Source organism: Monodon monoceros, unplaced genomic scaffold, assembly GCF_005190385.1.
Source record: "Monodon monoceros isolate NGI ecotype Baffin Bay Population unplaced genomic scaffold, NGI_Narwhal_1 Super_Scaffold_20, whole genome shotgun sequence".
Classification (NCBI taxonomy): Eukaryota; Metazoa; Chordata; class Mammalia; order Artiodactyla; family Monodontidae; genus Monodon; species Monodon monoceros.
In genome coordinates this window covers 120823360-120845037 of record NW_021703777.1, presented here as the reverse complement: position 1 = coordinate 120845037, position 21678 = coordinate 120823360, and the positions used below count along the sequence as shown (strand labels likewise).

At 33.6% G+C, this 21678-nt stretch overlaps 1 protein-coding gene across 1 annotated transcript in view; it reads right to left on the bottom strand.

Annotated features, from left to right (window-relative positions):
• The window catches only part of FAT4 (FAT atypical cadherin 4), a 172267-nt gene that overhangs the window by 3977 nt on the left and 146612 nt on the right, over nucleotides 1-21678 (bottom strand). The window contains exons 11-16 of the mRNA XM_029235704.1: nucleotides 18713-19020; nucleotides 12640-12725; nucleotides 11249-11428; nucleotides 7824-7948; nucleotides 5928-6145; nucleotides 1647-1908 (exon numbers count right to left, since the gene is read on the bottom strand). Coding sequence (XP_029091537.1) covers nucleotides 1647-1908; nucleotides 5928-6145; nucleotides 7824-7948; nucleotides 11249-11428; nucleotides 12640-12725; nucleotides 18713-19020 — 1179 coding nt within the window. The remainder of the gene's footprint in view (nucleotides 1-1646; nucleotides 1909-5927; nucleotides 6146-7823; nucleotides 7949-11248; nucleotides 11429-12639; nucleotides 12726-18712; nucleotides 19021-21678) is intronic.

Here is a 21678-nt window from a genome sequence, read left to right as displayed (position 1 = left end):
TGTGTGCTGATATTGCTAATGCTCCAGTCACAAAGCCCAAGAATATATCTTGACACTAACAAAAGGGCATAATTTACATTGGCTTATTTTCTTACAACATCCAAATGAATTAGCATCCATATTCTAAAACAAGCTAAATGCATAAGAACTAATTATTACCTAGGGTTTAACTTTTATGCTTTGACTCCTTTACTCTGCAACACACTTTTCAATTTTCCTCTTCTTTGGTGCATCATTCCACCCTAGTGTCATTTCCATTCCTGATAACACTCTTTTTCCATGAGTTCCTGGGACATCTGCTTTTGTTCCTCCTCTCCTGGTTTTCTTTCTATGGCTTAGTCCCCTTTCTGTCTCATTCTCCTCTAGGCAGCCATTGGCTCTTAGAATTACTCAAGGTAAGGCCCTGGGCTTTGTTTTTACTCTACACCCTCATATTTCCTTATCATATCCATGCCCAGTACTTCAGTTACCTGCTCGACACTCATAACTCCTAAATAAGTATTTCCAACTGGTCTACTCCTGATTTCTAACCCATCTACCCAAAGGTCTTTCTCAAAGGTGCTCCAAACTCAGAAATCTCCAAACAAAATCTTGATGTTCCCCATAGATGTATACATATATATATATTTTGCACCCTTCTGCAGTTTCCTCTCTTAGTGGCACTACCCATTAGTTGGAATGTCAGAAACCTTCCTGAATTTTACCAAAAGCATCAACACTTTGGCTCATTTTCATTCCTAAAATATTCTTCCCTATCCACTACTTTTAAACTCCTGTGCCACCAAACCAGTCCAAGCTCACACAATACCTTGCGTAGATCACTGCAATATCTTCCCAGCTAATTTATGCAAGTCCCCTCTTGTCCTTCTCCAATGTATTTTCCATGGTGTAGCCAGAAAAATCTTTAATGTCACTGTATATCTGATTTTGATACTTCTGTGATTAATTTTTCAGTAACTTCCCATTGTTCCAAGAACGAGATAAAAATTGCCACATAGTCTAGGAGAACTTTCATTCTCCAACTTCATCTTTCATCTGTGACATCAGTCCCCTATATTCTGGGTTCTGTGATCCTGACTTAATCTGCTTCTTTCCCTTTAGTTCCCATCAATATAAATTAACTTTCATACTTTCTCATGCTCATCTTCATAGTTCAGATTTAAGTACAAATGCCAATTTCCAGAGAAGTTTCCCCTTCTCCACATTTTTGGCAATCTCTTAGAATTCTATATTCTTCCTCACATCATTTATCATAGGTTAAAATAATATAGTTACTTGTGTAACGATTTGATTGATGTTTGTCTTCCTTACAGGACCATGTATTCTATGGAAAGAGTCCACCATTGTAGTTCATGCCAAGTACCTACAGGGCTGTATGTTGTGTGAATGAACAAACGGATGAGTAAATGAATGAATGTATAAATAAATATTTGGTACACAAGGAAAGGATCAAAACACCCTGGGCTGAGTTATGAACTTGGTAGAAAATGCCTAAAGAAAGTGACGACCAATAATTTATTACCAACTTTCTAAAGGTAGTTATGATAGTCTTAGAATATTCATAATGGACATTAACAGATATCCAACTACTTTTAGAGGAACAATTTTACCTTTCTTTTGTGCCTCTACTCAACACAAGCATTTACCTGTTTGAGTATCTCGATGAGCTTGATTGGGAGGAATTCCTCCAAGAGATATAGTGAGCACATCGAGGCCACCAAAATCCTGAGTAGGGTGAATGATATCTCTGTTATAAATTCTGTCGATGGACAATACTGTGGCTGTTCCATTTTTTCCAATTAGAAAAGTATGCCAGTGGCCATCAGCAACGTAGACTTCAGGAATATTTCTCTCCACTTTCCCAGCAATTCCTGCATCTGACGTAAAATGTACTTTGCCATTCTTAATCTGTAAAATATATTAAAAGTAGTGTACAATTAAACTATGGTATGCTTGAATAAAAATAAAAGTGTTGTGAAACCTTAAAACATTGATCAGTTTAAAGCAGAGAGAACAGTTGAGGAGTCTGGTTGTGTTAGAGTATGCCTTTACAATTTTAGGTAACATATACCTTCACATATAATAGGTTCAGCAGTTTTCAAGATATTCTTTTATTTATAACTAATTTTTCAAGATGTATAGATTTATTTTCCAGAACGCAACTGAGATAAATAATAGGGTGAATACTAATTTAAAAATAGGTAAATCACACCTTTTTATGAGTACTTATATTTTAATGGCAATTGCAAGTTTAAAAAAATTGTTTCGTAAATGGCCCATAGCTATCAAAAAATTTTAAAACTATATCCAAAATGAGAAATCAATGATTAACTATAAATGAAGCATAGTTGGAAAAGTGAAGACATGAAGTAATTGTTTTACCTGTCATCTATTACACACTGGAATTTTATCTTAAAAAATCATGCTTATTATTTATTAAGATGACCATTATGATGAATAAAGGGTGAGTTCTTAATAATGAGGCATCTGGACAAGTCTTTATTTTGGCTGTCTTTTAAAATTTATCTAAGGGATATTTGGTTTCTTTTACTTCGCCCAGTAGAACATTGGGTAACAGGATGCTCTTACTCCAGTTTCCAGCTCCCAAGTTTCCAGTTTTCTAAGTAGACACTTAGAAAATGAAATAATTTATAAGGCAGGATGAAAAGAGCATAATCCCATCACTACTGCCAGACAGAGCCGGTGCCTCGGCCGGGGGATAAAGTGGCACTGCGTATCAAATGACGGGAATGAAAGGATGGATCCGTTTATTTTGTCACTCAGATCAAATGCTTTTTCTACATGCAACAAACACATCTGGTAGAATTAAAAATGAGTTCATTTTTACTTTATGGAAAATATGCCTAACACATTTACATAAGTTATTCATAATGTAATATTTTATTAAAGCAGTTTCTCCAGATAGTAATATATTCCAGTACTGAACCCAGGGGAAAAAAAAAAGAAAACTGTGGTTAAATGACAATAACATTTCATCGACTGGGCAATGTCTCGTGAAACAGACAGTGAAGTAACTCCTCTTTGGTTATAGCCAGAGTCCTTTTTGGAAAGAAGCCTTGAGAAGAGCCTTCTGCAAGCTCTGTGTTTCTCTCCTAATTGATCACACCATGTCATCCTTTCATTCGACCAATTTCTGATGACAGGGTCCTTGGAACATGCCATGGAGTAGGATGAATAAGAATATATGTTTCCATTACAACATTCTTCATGTTCTCCTTCTCCTCAATAATACTCTACCTAACTCTTCTACCCACCCTAACTTTTGAAACATCATGCTCATTTTTTGCTTGGTTTTATTTATTCATAGATTGATTTGCTCATTTATTTATTTTTGACTCTGTAGAGCTCGGAATCATCCTAACTCTGTACGTCATACCTGGCCTCACTTCAAAAGAAAAACAAACAAACAAACAAACAATACACCAAAAACCAGAATTGATTTGGAGTAGAAACAAAACCCATCATCTGGCATTATTACATTTCCAAATATGGAGATACCCAATGTGCCGTGAAAGAAGAGAGATTTGTGAAACACTTTAAATACAGTTCAAAAGCCGTTATACATAAGGATGCTTTTCTTTTGTTTTCCTCTCTGAAATTTTCTCTCCTTAGTTTCTTTTTTTATCTGAATTAAAAAAAAAAAAAAGAAATAAAAGAAGGGAAAAAAGAGAGAGAGAGAGAAAAAGCAACTGTCAGAAACTGAGCCAAAAGAAAGACAGAGGAAAACCAGGGGCCTTGGTCACTGATAAGCCAACTGATAAGTAACAGTCCATTCTAACTTGCTTCCTCGCCTGGATAAGCAGATTGGATTCCTGTCATCCAAGTAACTTGCTTACTTACAAAAGTCACTCTCTTCCTGTCTATTCAGTTCTTCTTAATCGCTGTTTCTTTTTAATCTATTTACTCCACCTGCCAAACCCCTGAATCTCTGAAAAACCGCCTTTCAAAATTTTCATACAAAAGAAATGTGCATTTTGGTCTGCATTAGTCATTATTTTTACTCATTTTCCCTTCAGGGAAAAAAGAAATCTCTAAGTGCTTGCTACCAATGCAACGAAATCTGGAGAAGCTGCATGCTGCTGTCCTGTTGGAAATGCAAGATTTTATGGTGACAAAAACGGATGTCAACATTCAGCTTCTTCCTTGAGGAAGAAAAATATTCTGTCTCCAATTTCTTCAAGCACATTGTTTTTGTATCTCTTGGCTTAAAGAGATAGCATACAGAAATATTTCATATGTCATTTAAATGGCACGAGGACTTGGAAGCAGCCTAACAGATAACGCACAGACCTCAATGTCAAAGCCTCTCAATGAATATAAAAAATGTTTCTGGTAGAATATGGTGGTCTACTTCTTTCCTTACTTTCTTTACTTCCAATACACTTTTCAATGAAAACCATAAGCACCGAATAATAACGTTATACAGTGACTTAGGTGTTTCGTTTTGCAGCAGTTACTCTATTAATTCTGGATCTGGGCTCTTTGTTTCAACAATGGAGGTAAAATTATAACCTGAAGATATTCTTCAACTGGATTAGGGCAGAGTTTCTCAACCTCAGCATTGACATTTCAGACTGGATGGTTCTTTCTTGTGGGGTGTTGTGGTGAGCACTAAAGGGTGTTTAGCAGCATATTTGACTTCTACCCACTAGATGTTGGCAGCAGTACCCTCCTCACTCCCAACAACCAAGACAATAAAAATGTTCCCAGGCTTTGCCAAATATCCCCTGTGGAGGGGTGGTAAAATCACCCCCAGCTGAGAATGGCTGGACTAGGGGGATTATAAGAATTTTAAAAAGATTGTTTTTTATACTATTTAAAGCTATGTACAGGTCACATAACAATCGAGTTGGCTTGGACAGAGAGAAATTTTGAGAATAAATAAGCTGAAGTTTAAAGGTGAATGTCTGTTTTTATTTTTAGCATTTTATGTGAATTAAACCTAGTAATTTTCTATGCATATTGCTCTTTTCTTTATGAACTAAGCTTTCAGTAATTTTCAAAATATTGAGTTATAAGTGAAAATAATTCAGGAAATCTGGATTTGTTTTCTTAAGAATTAACTAAAATTCATATAAAAATTACCAGCAGATTTATAATAGACTGAATGATATTAATAAAAAAGCAGTTGATATAACTAAACTAAAAAAAATGATGGTCTGAAAGATGAAGTCTTATTTGTGGGAAGGGAAGCAGAATAATCATTTTAGAAATTAAGAAAGCTAAGAGCTGACAGGAAATGCATATGTAATGAAATTATTCACCAGTTTAGCATCTCATTTATAGCTGAGAAAAAAAATGTGTAAAAGCCTAATGATAAATCAATCATGAAATATAATGTTTCAGAAATATTTATTTAGAAATTATTTGGAGTTAACTGAAATTTTACTTACCATAAATTCCAAAGGTATTTAATTTCACAGAATTTACCTGAATAGTGAATTGAATATATGTTCCAGAATAAAGCCAGAAAATTTCAAGAAATTTTTTATTCTAATCATTCCAATTAATATATACATAACAGTTTGGAATAATTCTTGGAAAAACATATTTTTACATTTCAAAGACATACTATCTTTTTGTTTCACTTTGTTTAAAAGTAGGGTAAAAACAATATAAATTTTTATCTGGCAAAATAGATTGCAACAAATTCTTTCTTTGCTGGCCTACACAGCAGTGCTCTCTACTCTAAACAAAAGTGTTTAGAAACCAAACCATTCAGTTCTTTGTTACTCTGGCCAATGCCTGAGGAATAGTTAAGATAGATGATATTGGAATAGTGCCCAGCCTCAGTCGGAACTCTAATGGGTTGTGAAGAAAAGGATAGAAATTATGGGAGAAGTGATTTAAACCATGACACAGCAGGCGGTCTAATCAAATGAAGTCACCATTAGCTTTTATCTTACCTTCACAGTAGTGTAATTGCTGCTTTCTTGGATATGGATTAAAATGCCATTCTCGCTTCTTGTCCTGAATTTTACTTCCAGACTGTTCACACCAAAAGGTTCCAACATGGCACCTCGGATGCTCTGTCTCAACAAATACTCCCGCTTCTCATTCTGACTCATGTGGTAGTCCAAGCGCCCTTTGCCTTCTAATGATAAGGCCGTGTCAGGAGTAATAGCTGAAAGCCAATGAAGAAAGGGAAACATGAATGCATCCAATAGGCATTTCTTAAAGAGTTTCTTTGGTGACAAAAATATTATAAAAAAAGAACAATGAAAATATTAAGTTTTTGGAATTAGTGTCCCTTAATCCTCCTCTGAAAAAATAATTCCCACTTGTGAATTATTGTGTAAGTTGATTTCAAATGCTTAAATCCATTTCAGAACCATGAAATATAAAACATTTTATGATAATTATTGATTTGGAAAATATTCATTAAAATATTTGATACATGCTACATACATTATGAATACCTCGAGAGATAGCCACATGTTAAAAATATACAGTTGAAGAATTTGATTATAAGTTTCACTGTGTTTCTAAAATTAGTAAATCCATATATGTTTTCACAGTTATAATGATTTGTAATCTTTAAAGCCTCTAACATGGAAAATTTGAACAAAGAATTGTACAAACATTCACATTTGTAAGTAACTTTATTGGTAGCAATAATCACATCGAATTTAATTTGTCATCATGTATAAACATCATATGTAATTATAATTTTTCATAATCTGATAAAATGTTCACACTTCTGAAGTATAAAAGTGTGTTACAGCTAATAGAGCTAAAGAAAGGACATAAAGAAAATGAGCTCAAAAGGGCTTCAGCAATGAATGGTACATTTTAAGAAGGTAAACTTTGTAGTATGTGAATTATATCTCAACTAAAAAGAAAAAACTGCAGGCATTGCTCAAGTGAGTGACATTTTATTTTCCAAATATAGTTGGGTTCCTACCTACTAAATACTCATTACTTTAAAAAATATCATGTGACAATGTACTTTTCCCATGTTTTGATTTTATCCTAAATAAACAAAATTATACTCTGCTACTAAGATTTTTTCGATTATAGTATATACATAATTTAATCATAAATTTCTATTCATTCTCATATTATAATAGAATCAAATGACTACTTAAAAAGTGATCAGATAAGTGCAATGATTTAAGCAGTAACCACTTATCTGAAAATAAAGCAATTTTTATAAAAGAGACTCCATTAGGGTTAGTTAGTGGGATATACAACTTGAAATTACAGAATGCCATGTTCTAATGATGGCTTGAACATCATTAATGTCTTAATAACAATAAAATTAGGCTTTAGAAACAAATAACTATTAAAAGAATTTAAAAAGTAATATTCGAAGCCAATTCCAATAATTGCAATTTAAAATTTAAGTATCACCTTGAACTATAACAGATTTTATTGCCATTGCATGTTTTGAACTCAGTGTTTAGTGATTTAGTATTATACTTTTCAACCAAATACAACATATTCACCAGAGAAATATCCCCTAGATGCAGATAATATTACGCCAAAGCCTGAATATAGCCTCTGGCCTTGTAAATTGTCTAGCATTCCTATAGGTAAAACAAAAATAACTAAGTGATATATTTATAAAATGGAAATGAAGGACATATTTAGTAAATAATTCTAAAAGGATTTCACTCTTTCTCAGGTTAAAACATGAATTAAAAAATGTCACTGTGTTTTACCAATTATTGCCCATTTAATATTTTCAATATTTAGAATCAAAACATAATTCTTTTACTTCAATTACATATTTGGGTGCATATATTTATACTTTTAATGGTTATTATAATTTCTGGTGGAAGATGAAACAGCTTGCATACATTTTTCACAATATTTCCCAGTCAGTCCTTCTCTGCAATGACACTGCTGCCACGACCAGTAATCCGTACACGTGCCACCATGTTGGCAGGGACTGTGAGTACAAGCACCTTCTAGTCTAGGGCATCTAAAATAAACAGAATAAAGACACATAAAGCACAAAATCAGGTGGGCGGAAATTTGTTAAAATTAGATATAAACTTTTATTAACCTGCTTAGCTTTCATGAACTCATATCTTTGAAACTCATGTTACAACTATATTTGGAGCATCTAATCTAACAAGGTGTCCTGTAACACATGCCCTGTCTCATTCATAATGGAGAAGATTAAACAAAATAACAACTTACACAATAAAGAAAAGAGGTGATCATTCCTTTTTTTAATTAATTCTTAATTGAGCAAAGCCTCTTGGTCAAATAAACACTTTGGTTCATGTGCTCTCGGGGCCACATGTTTATCTGAATACCCATCTCCTCCACCAGACAACTCACGCACCTAATGTTTATTGAAAGGCTACTACCTGCCAAGCACGGTTCTAAGCATGGAGATAAAGTGATGAAAAAAATCCATGTGTTCATGGAATATTTCTTTTTCCTTGTGGAGGACACAGACAAAAAACAAAAAAATATATAATTGTGTAGTATGTTAGAAAGAAGGAAGTTTTATGGGAAAATTAAGGCAGAGAAAGGGGATTGGGAGTTTTGAGGGGATTGCTGGATCTCTAGGTTAGGGAGTGAAGGAAGGATCTGTTTTCATAAAGTCCTAAACAAAGGGAGAGAGAGAAAAGTATATATGATAGAAGATCATTCCAGGGAGAGGAAAGAACCGAGTGAGGAAGTCCTGAAGTGAAAGTGTCCTTTGCATGTTTGAGGAACATCAAGTGGCCAATATCGTCAGAACAGCGTGAACAAGAAGAGCAGGTAGACAATGGTAAGGAAGTCAAGGGTGTGGAAAGAGCTATCTCAAAAATGGCTGGGACTTGGGCTTTCCTGGTGGTACAGTGGTTAAGAACCTGCCTGTAAATGCAGGGGACATGGGTTCGAGCCCTGGTCCGGGAAGATCCCACGTGCCACAGAACAACTAAGCCCATGCACCACAACTACTGAGCCCGCGCTCTAGAGCCCACAAGCCACAACTACTGAGCCCACGTGCCACAACTACTGAAGCCCACCCGCCTAGAGCCCAAGCTCCACAACAAGAGAAGCCACCGCAATGAGAAGCCCACCTACCACAACGAAGAGTAGCCCCCACTCGCCTCAACTAGAGAAAGCCTGTGTACAGCAATGAAGACCCAATGCAGCCATAAATAAATAAATAAATAAATAAATAAAAAGAAATGGCTGGGAAGTGACCTAAGGACCTCCACGTTTGCCACCCATGCTGGATGTCTGCTGAACACTCTAAATTAAAACTGCTGAATAGTTGTTAAGTTGCAAAAAGGAAAGAATAATGTTGAGAACTGGATTTTTTCTGGACTAAAGAAAACATACCTTTCCCCAGTAACAAACGAGATGTGCTCCATAACCCAATCACATGTATAGAATAATTTTACCCTCCAGTCCAAATTCTGCATTAATTTCCCTCATTTCCCTATAAAAAAACCCTGCCCATTTTCTTCTGGTGGGACATTAGTTTGGTTTCCCCTGGAATCTGTGATCCCCGAGTTGCCATTATAAGACCCCAAATAAAATGCCTTTATGCCTCTTTACAGTTCCTGGTCCATTTGGTTGACAAGAGGAAGGTCAGCCTTATAAGTCAGGGTAAGAACTGACCTCTGTTTTTATTTTATTTATTTTTTCTTTTTAAAAAAATTTTGTTTTATTTTGGAGTATAGTTGATTAACAATGTTGTGTTAGTTTGAGGTGTACAGCAAAGTGATTCAGTTATACATATACATGTATCTATTCTTTTTCAAATTCATTTCCCGTTTAGGTTATTACAGAGTACTGAGCAGAGTTCCCTGTGCTACAATAGGTCCTTGTTGGTTATCTGTTTTAAATATAGCAGATTGACATGACTTCTGTTTGCTGGTGGATTGAATGTGGTTTGTCAGAAAGAGAGGAGTCAAAGGTGGTCTACAAATTGTGGCTGACCAGGTGGGTAGACTGAGTTATTATTACCTGAGATGGGAAAACCTAGAAGGAGTGGGTTTGGGAGAAGTCAGGAAGGAAGGCCAGAAGTTCAGTTTTAAACTTAAGTTTGAAATACTTGTTAGAAATACACACAGGATATTCCGTATGCTGTTGGATATGAGGGTCTAAAGTTCAGAGGAGACGTCAAGTTTAAGATAAACGTTTCAAAGTCATCAGCTTTAGCGATAGTACTTAAAAGCAAGGACTATTAAAAATGACTTAAAAATGAATATAGATACAAAAGAGAAGAGGTTAAGGAGATGGGAAGAAGAATCAGAGTAGAAAACCGGGGGCATACCGTGTGCTGGTGGACAAACTAATAACGTTGTTCTCAATGTTGCTGAAGTTCAAATAAGATGAGACTTGACCATTGATTTTAGCAACACAGTGGTTATTGATCACTTGACAGAGACAGAACAATGTGAAAATGGGATTAACCAAGTTTAAGAAAAAAGGGGGGTGGGGAGAAATAGAAGCCTGAATTGAAATGAGAAAAGAAACACTTTAGAAAGCTGGAGTACTGTTTTAAGAAGGTTTGGGGGAATGGAGTCTATCACATAAAAAGGGGTTGGTTTTTGTGGGAATAAGAACAGTCCATTCAATAATAGTATACAGGGTAGACTATAGGCTGCATGGGAAGATGTGGAGGAGTGAGCTTTGGGAAGTTTTGTTTCGATTGCCCCAATTTTCTGAGCAAGTTAGGAAGCAAATTCATTAGCTGGAAAAAGGATGCAGGAGATGATGTTTGAGGTTTATGGAAAGAACAGGCATGAAATAGTTACTGAGGAAGTGAAAAGTGACTAAACTAGGAGAATATAATATATTGCCAGGCAATAATTATGGCTGCACTAGAGGCTAACAATCAGGAATTTAAAGAGACTATGAACTCTTCAAGAGCAAGGATCTGCCTTGTCCGTTTATTTGAGCCTAGGGCCAGGCCAAGGGAATACGTACATTTATATGTAAAACTATTTAATTTCAAATAGTTTTTGTACATATTATTGCTAACACTTTTATATTACTATGTGCCAGGTTCCTTTCTATGTGATTTACTTACTTAACTCATATATTCTTCACAACTATGTAAGGTAAAAAGTATTTGCATACATATATGCACACATCCATTGGTTTTTTCCAAAATTTCACAGCTATAAGTAAAAAATTGAAATTCAAAACAGCATAATAAATTTGGTATTTTTAGGGCTTTGGGCACAAGAATTTCATATTTTGATGTTCAATCATCATACACTTTTGGTGTCTTTCTTTAAAATGGTAAGAAATAAGGTTGCCATACTGATCTAGGATGCCTTGTGCTGCCAGAGCTTGGCTTGGTTCCAGAGGTCTTCCATTGACTGCAAACTCCATTATACACCCAACAAAATCGTGGCTTTCCACATGTCCTCTCCTCTGAAGGATTGGTTCTAGCGATCTGATACCTCCAACTGTGACTCGATTTGGCTGAATGTCAAGAGTCCTGCATAAGAAAGGAAAGGTACGTGTATTAGTACCAATGCAACAGATTTCAGTAGAATGTTTAGCTTAAGAAGAGGTGACTAGGGACTTCACTGGTGGTCCAGTGGTAAAGAATCCACCTTCCAGTGCAGGGGACATGGGTTCAATCCCTGGTCAGGGAACTAAGATCCCACATGCCGCTGGGCAAGTAAGCCCCATGCCACAACTACTGACCCTAGGCATGCCTCAACTACAGAGCCCATGTGCTACAAACTACAGAGCTCACGTGCTCTGGAGCCTGTTTGCCACAACTAGAGAGAAGCCTGTGCGCCACAGCCAAGAGTCTGCTCGCCACAACAAAAGATCCCGCGTGCCTCAACTAAGGCCTAATGCAGCCAAAAAAATAATAAACAAACAAACAAATAAATAAAAGAAGAGGTGACTATAATTTTTTCTGGCATGTAGTAAAGCATGGTATATTTGAATGGGAAACATTACCTATGGATGCATATCCTCTAAATAGATACCTACAGGATTGTTAGATTTTCAGGGTATGAAAAATAACAAAACTAATGGAAATAATAGGTTCAGTTAGTCACATGAGATGTATATAACAATGTTGAGTCTTAGAGAAGGAGCATACTGTCGGAAAGAAAATAAAATGCAGTAGAAGTGACAACTTTAATATTAATGTCAGATTATGTTTTTCCTTCACTACAGAGATTATAAGGAATGCCAATAAGTTGATTAAAGCAAATGAATGATGTGTCACTATTTCTTTTTCTCTGTTACTATTTCTAACAAAATCACTATGTTTTAGGTGAGGTAATGTTGTATTTCACCTTCAGGTGCTATTGAAAAATATCTGCCAATCATTGTCACATACAACTTTCAGAAAATACATTTAAAAGAGGTGGGATACTTATCCTAACCTTCTTGCAGGACCCAGGTCACATGCAACTATTTCATGAAGCTTCTCAAAGAGGATAAGCTATGTTCATCTTCCCTTTCTCTAACTTTATCCTCATCTGTACCACTTCATTTTTACACCCTTTTTTACACATGTTGTAGACTACTTACTAACATTTTATTTTACAGTATGAAAATCCCTTTGGAGAAGACAAAATATCTTAAACTTTTATATAATACTGAGCATAATAAAATGATTGTTAAGGTATAATTTCATTTTGAATGTCAAGGAATAATAAAGATCAAACTAAAAATTTTACTTACCAGTCATCTGAAACTGCCACATTACTAACAGTGCAGTACCCTGGTTCTTGGTTCTCAGAACAAGAGTCCACAGTTAAGGAAGCTGCCTATAAAGCAAAAGAAAGAGATGTTCAGTTTGGATTCTAGTGACCTTGTTGTCCTTTTCAGCCAACACTACCCAGGACTCGTTTCTATATGGACATGATTTTAAAGTTGAAATACATTTTTGATGTAGTATATTATAATATTATATAATTATAATACATGCTTAAATTAGGGGTACATATTTCTTTGATATATCCAAAGTTAAAATTGTGAAATTATTGCATGTAAGAAGTGGGAGGGTACTTTTAAAAATCTCCAGCCCCTTTGTTTTATAGATGAAAGAATAAAAATGTTATTAATGTCTCTTAGGATATCATACGTTAGGTCTGGGACAGCTTCCTGGGATTACAATCTTAAGAAAAATGTTTATCCTACTATCCAACTATTCCAACAAATAAAAAAAAATTAGATTCTGAATTTTCAAAAGTTTATTTCCAATAATATTTCAGTCATATTCACAAAAAAGATTTTGGGAGTATAATATAAATACTATTACTGCAAACTATGAAGATAGTAATACTTGTATTAAAGATAAAGTTTGAGATAATTTAAACAAGTCGATTAGATGCTTTTTTCATTTATAAGAATCATTGTTTATAAATGGCATATTATAGCATATTTATGTATAATCTGAATGCATTATTATATATTGCTATACAGTAGAAACTCACCAATAATATTTAAACCACAACTAACAGTAATTGTTTTTGTATCCTATGGGATGCATATTCCCCTGAGACAAAAGCCTTCTGTTTAGTAGGACAGATTAACACTCCATTTGATCAATAAGCAAAGTCATCAAGTCAAGGTCACCAGGACCAAGAATATGATGAAGTCAGGGCTCTCTCTATTGGGCAATGGCCATTGGGGATGGCCGTGGTCCAGCTTAAGACCATGGTGGTTGCATAACCAAGTTACTCTGTGCTCTACAAGGCTGTAATGATGCCCCTCCTTTGTTTCCCAGACTGCAGTGAAATTCTGCAAAACTTTGGATATTTTAATTGGTGAGATTATAAAGTTGATATTCAGAATGTGGTATTTCAGAACATGGCCAGTAATTCATAGGAAGAGGCCTAACCCCAAATCCAGAAACACAGAAGGACTGAGGGTTTCTCCTAATGCAGAAAATCAAAGGTTCTACCTAAATTTACTTGAGTAGCACAGGACAAGACTAATCCAACTTTGTCCATTTGTATAGCAGAAAAATAAATACTATGAAAGCATTTATAAGAACAATTGTCTTGAGGACAATTGTCTTGGGGCTCCTCAAGAGCCTCACTTACCAGGTTGAAGGAAAAAAATTAGCGCTGTTAAGTCTAATGTGGTTCAGAACTTGGTAGGATCCAGTAATTGTAAAGTCCCTTTAGAGTGTGATCAGTCTTTGGGGGATAATTGCAGTCTCTTCTATTGCCATACTCCCTCCTTCATTTTTCCTGATCTTCTCCAATTTAGTATCAGAGTTTATGGGTGGGGGTGGGGGGGCTCATGAGATCTCATGGTGCCTGGAAAATTCTTTGAGAAGCTCAGGGGCCACTGCTGGGTAGAACTGCCATCCTATGATTTTCAACCTAGACTGGCCCAGCAATATATATTTTTTGTTTACATATTTGGGTTCCATGTAAAATTTTGAGAAAAGGGCTGTTCTGCTAAAAAAAAAAAAAAAAAAAATTAAAAACCGCTGATCCAAAACACCTTTGAGGCCATCTGCACTGGAATGTGAATTAAGGGCTTAGATTGGTGTCCTGTGACACATCAAGGCATTTTTATGGGTATCATGACATTTGTTTCTAGGTTTTGCTCCTGAGAATTGGGCTGCCCAAACCTTTTAGTCATGTCCAATTTTGTCATCATCCTGTAGATGTGGATAAAATCTTTTCATCATGGTCAATATGTTCTTTACAAATGTAGCAATTTCTCATTGAAAACTGCCCTCCTGGGGGAACGTAATAGATTTCATGGTTCCCCAATGAAGAGGGAAGTGCTAACTAGCCCTGTGGCTCCAAGTACATCATTATAGTAACTGCTTTCCTTTAAGGAATAAAGAGCTGGTATTACAGCCTTAAAATTCCCTTTTAGTACCAGTAAAAAGACATTTTCACACTTGTTCTGTGAATAAAGTTTCTTCAGTAACAACAACAAAAAAAGAGAGAATAATTGTCATTTGAGGTTAATTTTAATGAAAGCAAAGCAAATGTAGGAAACACAGCACAGGGAAGTTAAGCAAGTTAACATTACCTTTGACTTAAATGCAAAAGTATCAGGTTTTCTATCTTCTTTCATTATGTATGGAAATGATTGGTTTCTTTAATATCACCTTTTTATTGATATTGCATATGACTTTAAGGTATTGTCCATAAAAATATATATTTAGGATTTGTAAAAGTATATCTTAAATACTCACATTTCAGAAATAATAAATAGGGCCAATTTATACTTACTGTGCCTCAAATATTAGTGTCTAAATATTTAAAAATATTTCTATAAGTTATTATAACTGATTATAAACTCCATACAACAAACTCTCATAAGCCATGTAATTTTTTTGCCACTTTCTCAAATAAGTTATGATAAATACTAATATTTTTAGGGAACATTTACACTTCCAATTCTATATCAAGACTTTCATGTCCTATTTAGTTAACTCTTTCAGTAGTTTTTATTTTTTTTTCCAGTGATCTATAAAATTGAGGGACATTCAATCTCAAAATAGGTATTAGGTTTCCATAATACCATGTATGTTTATGTTGACTATTAATTTAGGCACAATTCCTTTCAATTTACTTCTAAAACAAAATGTTAACACATCTCTATGTATACTATGTAAGCTATCCATCCATTCTAGAGATACTTAAAGTTATTACAAGCTAGAGAGTATCACATGGATATTTATGAATACTTTAATTAGGGAAAAAACCTTGCATAATAGTATCGTATTTTCATGAATGTTCATACTTAATTTATTTTTTCTTATTTTCTAACAGCTTAGTGATACAACTCAAAGGAAAAAATACCTGAGGGAAAGTTTTATTTGAATAATAGCTCATTCAATTTAATCTTCAGAGTTAAATGTACCTTCTTTTACTGTTGAATATTTCTACCACTACCACTGTAAATTGAGATATTTTTATCCTGTCTATGCAATGATTCAAAGCTGAGAAGTTAATGATTTTGCCAGTTTCCAAAAAAATCCTTTTGAATCGTAGAAAACAACAGATTCAAAATCCAGTAGGGCCTTATTTTGGATGTTTTCTGAAATAGGGAGAGATTTTTCCTCTGATTGAATTAATTATGACAAGAGCATTTTTTCCACATTTAGTATTATTCAAAACCTCATGACTATGGTGACATATTACAAATGAACTGAAATAACTTCTTTTTCTTTCCCTTTGGGCATATTTCATGGTGCCTCTTTCTCTGTTCTCCCTCTTGCTTCCAAGCCCTTCTTTGATAAAATCAAGTGTTCATGAAGTTTAAGGGGACCTTAGAGGTCACCACGTAAAATCCTCTATTCTATATAAGAGCCCATTGACAACATCTTAGCAATATGGTTACCTTACGTATGCTTGGAGGGCTACGGTGAGTGGTATCTACCAACCCCTTTAGGTTTCCCTTTCAGTATTAGAAAATCATTATGGCTAACATAAGCACCAATCTACATATACACACCAGACTCCACATTTGTCCTAATTTTGTCAGATTCAATATGACTGGGTACATCAATAATCAGGGACACTGGAATTTTCTAAATCCCTATTCTCCTAGAGATCGTCCTCTAAGCACACTGGTTTCATATTATGTAGGTGTAAAAAAATCTCAGGCAGAAATGAGTGCAGTAACCTATTACTAATCTGAAAAATTATTCCCAAGATGTATTTGTTATAACTCTATTAAATTTATTAAGCACCTTTTCATACAAAATGTATGCAATTTTAGATATAATTTATATTACTATTCATGATAATGCTAAAAATGTGGAGATATTATCTTCACATTTTGATTTTCTGTCCAATTAACAAAGCCACCTGAATTACTATCAAATCAGGCCTCCAATGAGTGCTTTTCAATAGATTTTTTACATAGATTATTTTTAGAATCTAAATGATCTTAATTATAATTATTGTTACTAAATTTTGTTTCATTCTCATTTTCAAAATGTTGGGGTAATTTTATAAACACTTTATAAATTAAATGTATTAGAAAAAAGTTATAGTTACAGATATTAACACCAAGTTCATAAGGAAATGGAAGACAATATAGAATTAAAATAATTCATAAATTTGCACTCCTTTTTCTGTTTTCTCACCTCTCATTATATTCAAATAGCATACATCTAATAATCTAGTAGGGTTCTGAAAGCAACACAATGGATGTGGTGACTGTACCTGATGAAATATCTGAACAGCCAATCTTGATCATGCTGACACAATCATTTGGTCACATTAGGGTTAATCACTATTCTCTTTTTTTCCATAATTGGAAATAGTTCTGTATTTTAAAGCTATTTAGATCTTCTTTAATGTAATAAATTAGAGTGGAGGAGAGAAAAGCCATTGTATCTGAGGCCAATTCAACATAGATTTATAGTATTCCTGGAAACAAATGGAGAATTTTGTCCTTTGATAAAGACAACTTGTTATTCATATTTGTCAGAAAAAAAATTAATGTTATAAGGTAGCTTCTGTCTTATAGCTTTATGAAGTTGGTAATTATAGAGGGCACAAAAGTTTTGCTTTTAAACCTAATTATGGATCACAGAAAAAGCTAGCAAAAACATGGTAAAAACATTTTCAATATCGCTTCTGCAAGTTGCTTACGTGTAGTACAACAATACAAAGTATTCCCGAAGTTTAGTGGCAAAAATACTTCTCTCATATGATTCATTTCATCCATCTCAGAACTATATAATTACCATATTTTTCTAGCTTGTCATAGAGCCAAGAGGTAAAATTATAATCATTTAGATCCCAGTTTCTTCATTTAAAAAAATTTTCAGAGTATTTATTTTGTTCTTTTGGCTAATTTTTCTTTTAATAGTTGGTTTAATACTTTAACCATTCCATTTTTAGGGTGAAATAAAAATTTTAAAGAGCAGTTATGGTTTTAAAAGGTCAGCGTTAAAATCGAAAAATATTTAAAAATAGTTTTTGTTACAAATTACTTTTTCCCAAATCTTTGATAGTTGTTGAAGACGGGGGGAACTATGGAGAGAGAGTTGGAATAAATAAATGAATAAATAAATAAATCCTTCCATTCTATTACTCTGTATCAAATGTTTTCAAACATTAACATGGAAAAGATATGACGCATTTCCCTTTATAAAGAAAAATACTTGTTTAATGAACACAAGTGCTAAATATGTACCCTGTTTGTTATGAGAGCCATATAATGAAATGGAATATAATATGGAAATCTTGGATATTACTGAGTTATAATTCTGAGAATACTTTAATAGTCAAAAACCAATACTTCATCCTAACACAATTTCATGTCATAGACCTCACAGATGACAGTATACTGAAGTGCTGGTATAATAAGGATTATTACCTACTATACGGAAATCTGTGTTAAGTATCATATTTTACCAGTAATTTCTTTGTAGAAAAGTTTTCCCTGTCTGTTTTTAAGTCGTTTCTTCAATTTGGACAAGGATACTTAGAAAAGCAAAGGAGCCATTTTAAGTAGAGTTCTGACACAGCCTTAAAAATCTGTTCAATATAAGAAATGGAATGTTTATGCACTAGGATATTTTCTTTCCTTCGTTCCCTTTTTGTTTTTGAGATGAGTTGTTTTTGAGTCAAACAACGCTGTCATGAGCAAAAGAAGAATGTTACCCATTTGCTGCTGTAGTTCATAACAAAACTGGACAAATAATGAATACATATAATTGAACTCAATTTGCACCACAATTCATGCTTTAACTTTTCAAGTTTCCAGCCTGATTGACTGGATATTCAATAAAACAAGTTTTAATGTGGAATTAATATCTTACCATTCCTGCCCTCCGGGCAATCACAGTATGAAAATGTCCATCTGACACCTTCTTCATGGTGGTGAGTTTATAGGTACCACTGCCTAAGTTATAAGAGAACCTTAGTCTTTCTTCAGCAATTTCAAGGGCCAAAAACTCAGCCCGGTCCCCTGTCTGGTTGTCATAGTTGTAAAGCAATAAAGCATGACTTTTAATAGTTGCAAATTTGACATAAATATAGTTATTATTGGGGTCCAAGCTGGGAAATTCCATGTATGACAACTCCTCAAATCCATAACTGTTCAGCTCGCAGTGTTTTCCAAAGACACCTGTAAATGAGAAAATTGACAAACTGACACATCACATTCAAGTAAAGTTTTATTAAATGACTTTGATTAAAATATTTTTAAATTACAATAATGTCACATTTTTAACAACTTTCTATTACTCTCCAAAGAATACTGTCTAAATTTATTTGAAATAGAAAAAAAAGTGATCTCTAAAGCATATAAGAAATGATAAACTGGTGTAATTATTTTTCTTTGGCCAATATGGAAACATATCTAACTATGCCTCATTTTAAAAAATTAGAATTAGTAGAATGGAGTAGGTCTGAAGAGGTTTCTTTTCTGAAAAACTTTCAAAGTGAGTTTGTCAATCTTTTTAAAGTTTAATATGCTGTAATTTTCAACAAAGTTATTTCCTGCATAATAAACAATTCCTGAAAACAATTTTAATTCAATTAAGGACGGTAAATTTTGTTTTGACCTAAAAGAATCAGTCCCTGTGTTTGTGGTATTTTCAAGTCACAAAATTAAGGAAAGGAATACACTGCCTTTAGCGAAGAAAATAACTGTCTTAAGTTTTTCTCTGTTTCTTGTTTTATACCATCTTTGGGTATGATTTACAGGAGATACTTTGAAATTGCTTTCTGTTTTTCTGAAATCTAGCATTCCCACTTGTTTGTGCTGGTTCTTTTTCAAGCCTGAAAAGTGAGTTTTACTGATGTTACAATTCTATGCCAAAATTATTTTCCCACAAATATTAGTAGCCTGTAGCAAATGATCAGAAAATTAACCCATGCCAACACATCATAATTCTTATTAACTTGCAAAGGTTTCATTCCTTCATTTTGGCTGTACATCTCATGTAATGCATTAAATATAGATGCAGGGAATTGTTCTGCTAGAAGAAACCAATGTCATCATTTTACAGAATACTTAAAACTTGTCCAATGTCACAGAACCATGGGAGACAGAGCCAAAATGTGAGGCCAGATCTACTGATTGTCTAGTTGTTTTGACTACACCACATTTTATATCTAAATGTTCTTTAAATTAAAATGGCCTAGAATTTCCTTGTGTCATTTATCTTTCCTTTTTCTGTAAAGGCTCAGATAATATTCATTATAAATGACTAGGAAATCTATATGATTTATTTTTAATCATTAACTAAAGTTAACAAAAACATAAAGAAATTATAGGAATTATATGTATTATATATCATATATATTATATACGGCATATGTTTTATATCATAAATATATCTTTCATAGAGTATTTATATTTTATATAAAACTTATATTTATATATAATAAATTTTCAAGTTTATATTAAACATATATTTTATTATATATATTATTTATATATGCAGAAAGAGTAATCAAAGTTAAATAGAAAGGAAAAATAAAGCATACAAATGAAACACATTATTAGAAATTTTTACTGTGTGTTCCCTTAGGTCTCTTATGAGTAAATTTTAATAAATCTATGAAAATATATTTAAAATTTGAATATAAATATATGTAGAAAGTATATACTGGAAATATGTTCTACATTTTATTTAAATTGACACTGTACTTTCAAAAATGATAATATTTTTATAGAATATGTTATCTTTCTAACGGTTTTTGTTATTGTTTCTAGAGAAATGTAAATTTTTGTCTTTGAAATAATTTTAAATTATTTAAAAGTAATTTAAAATTTTTTGAAATTTTAATTTCAAAACTGCCCTCCAAATAGAATGCCATGAAATAAACCTACATAAAGGTAAAAATAAATTATTTAAATTACTTTAATAAGAAATATTTTGTGTGTGTGTATGAAGTTATACATATATATAAAGTTATAGCTATATAGGTTCTTCTTTATAAAGTCTTAAGTACTTTATGTGTTTTTATAAAACATAAGCTAAAAAAGTCTAAAAATTAAAAAAATATTAGTCCAAAACAGCAAATCTTTCACTGATGAGAAGGGAACCGGTGTAAAGGTTTTTCCAACTTCAAAATTATAGTTAAGATGTTCTGTTATAGGATGCATGTGTAACTACCTCCAGCTATTTGCCTGAGGCATTCCATCTGCCATTTTTTTGTATGTTTCACCCACATTCAATTTGTAAAGGACAATACTTTCTCCTTTTAATTCTATCTCTCTTTTCTCAAATCTGTATTGTTTCAAGGTTTTTGTTCTGTTTTGCTTTCTTTTTAAGGCTTCTGTTCCCAACTAACAATGTCTAAGTTTAAATAATGTTTTTTTGCCTTTGCCACTAGAAAGAATAGGGGGGTAAGTGCGCTCAGCCAGCTACATGTGATCTGTCTCTATTTTAATTTACGTTATTGTGCTAGTCCCCTACCCCTGAGGATCTCTGGTGTGGTGAGGAGAAGGTTTATTTGGACACCAAAACACTTCCACCCAACAGGCAATCACTGTTGTATCAGCTACAATGCTGCAACAATTTGCTCTTATTTGTTATCAACTATCTATCTTAAATCCTCATATGTACAAATGGAATGCAAAAGAATCTCTAAAAATGTAAAAACTTTTGGTTTAGTCACCTTGAAAATAATTTTTCCACTTTCCACTCCAATCCCCTTATCTTTCCTTCCAAAACACAAGTTAAAACCATGAAACTTGATTGTGGTTCTCTGTCAAAAGCAGCACCCATTATTTAAAATGGATAACCAAGGACCTACTGTACAGCACAGGGAA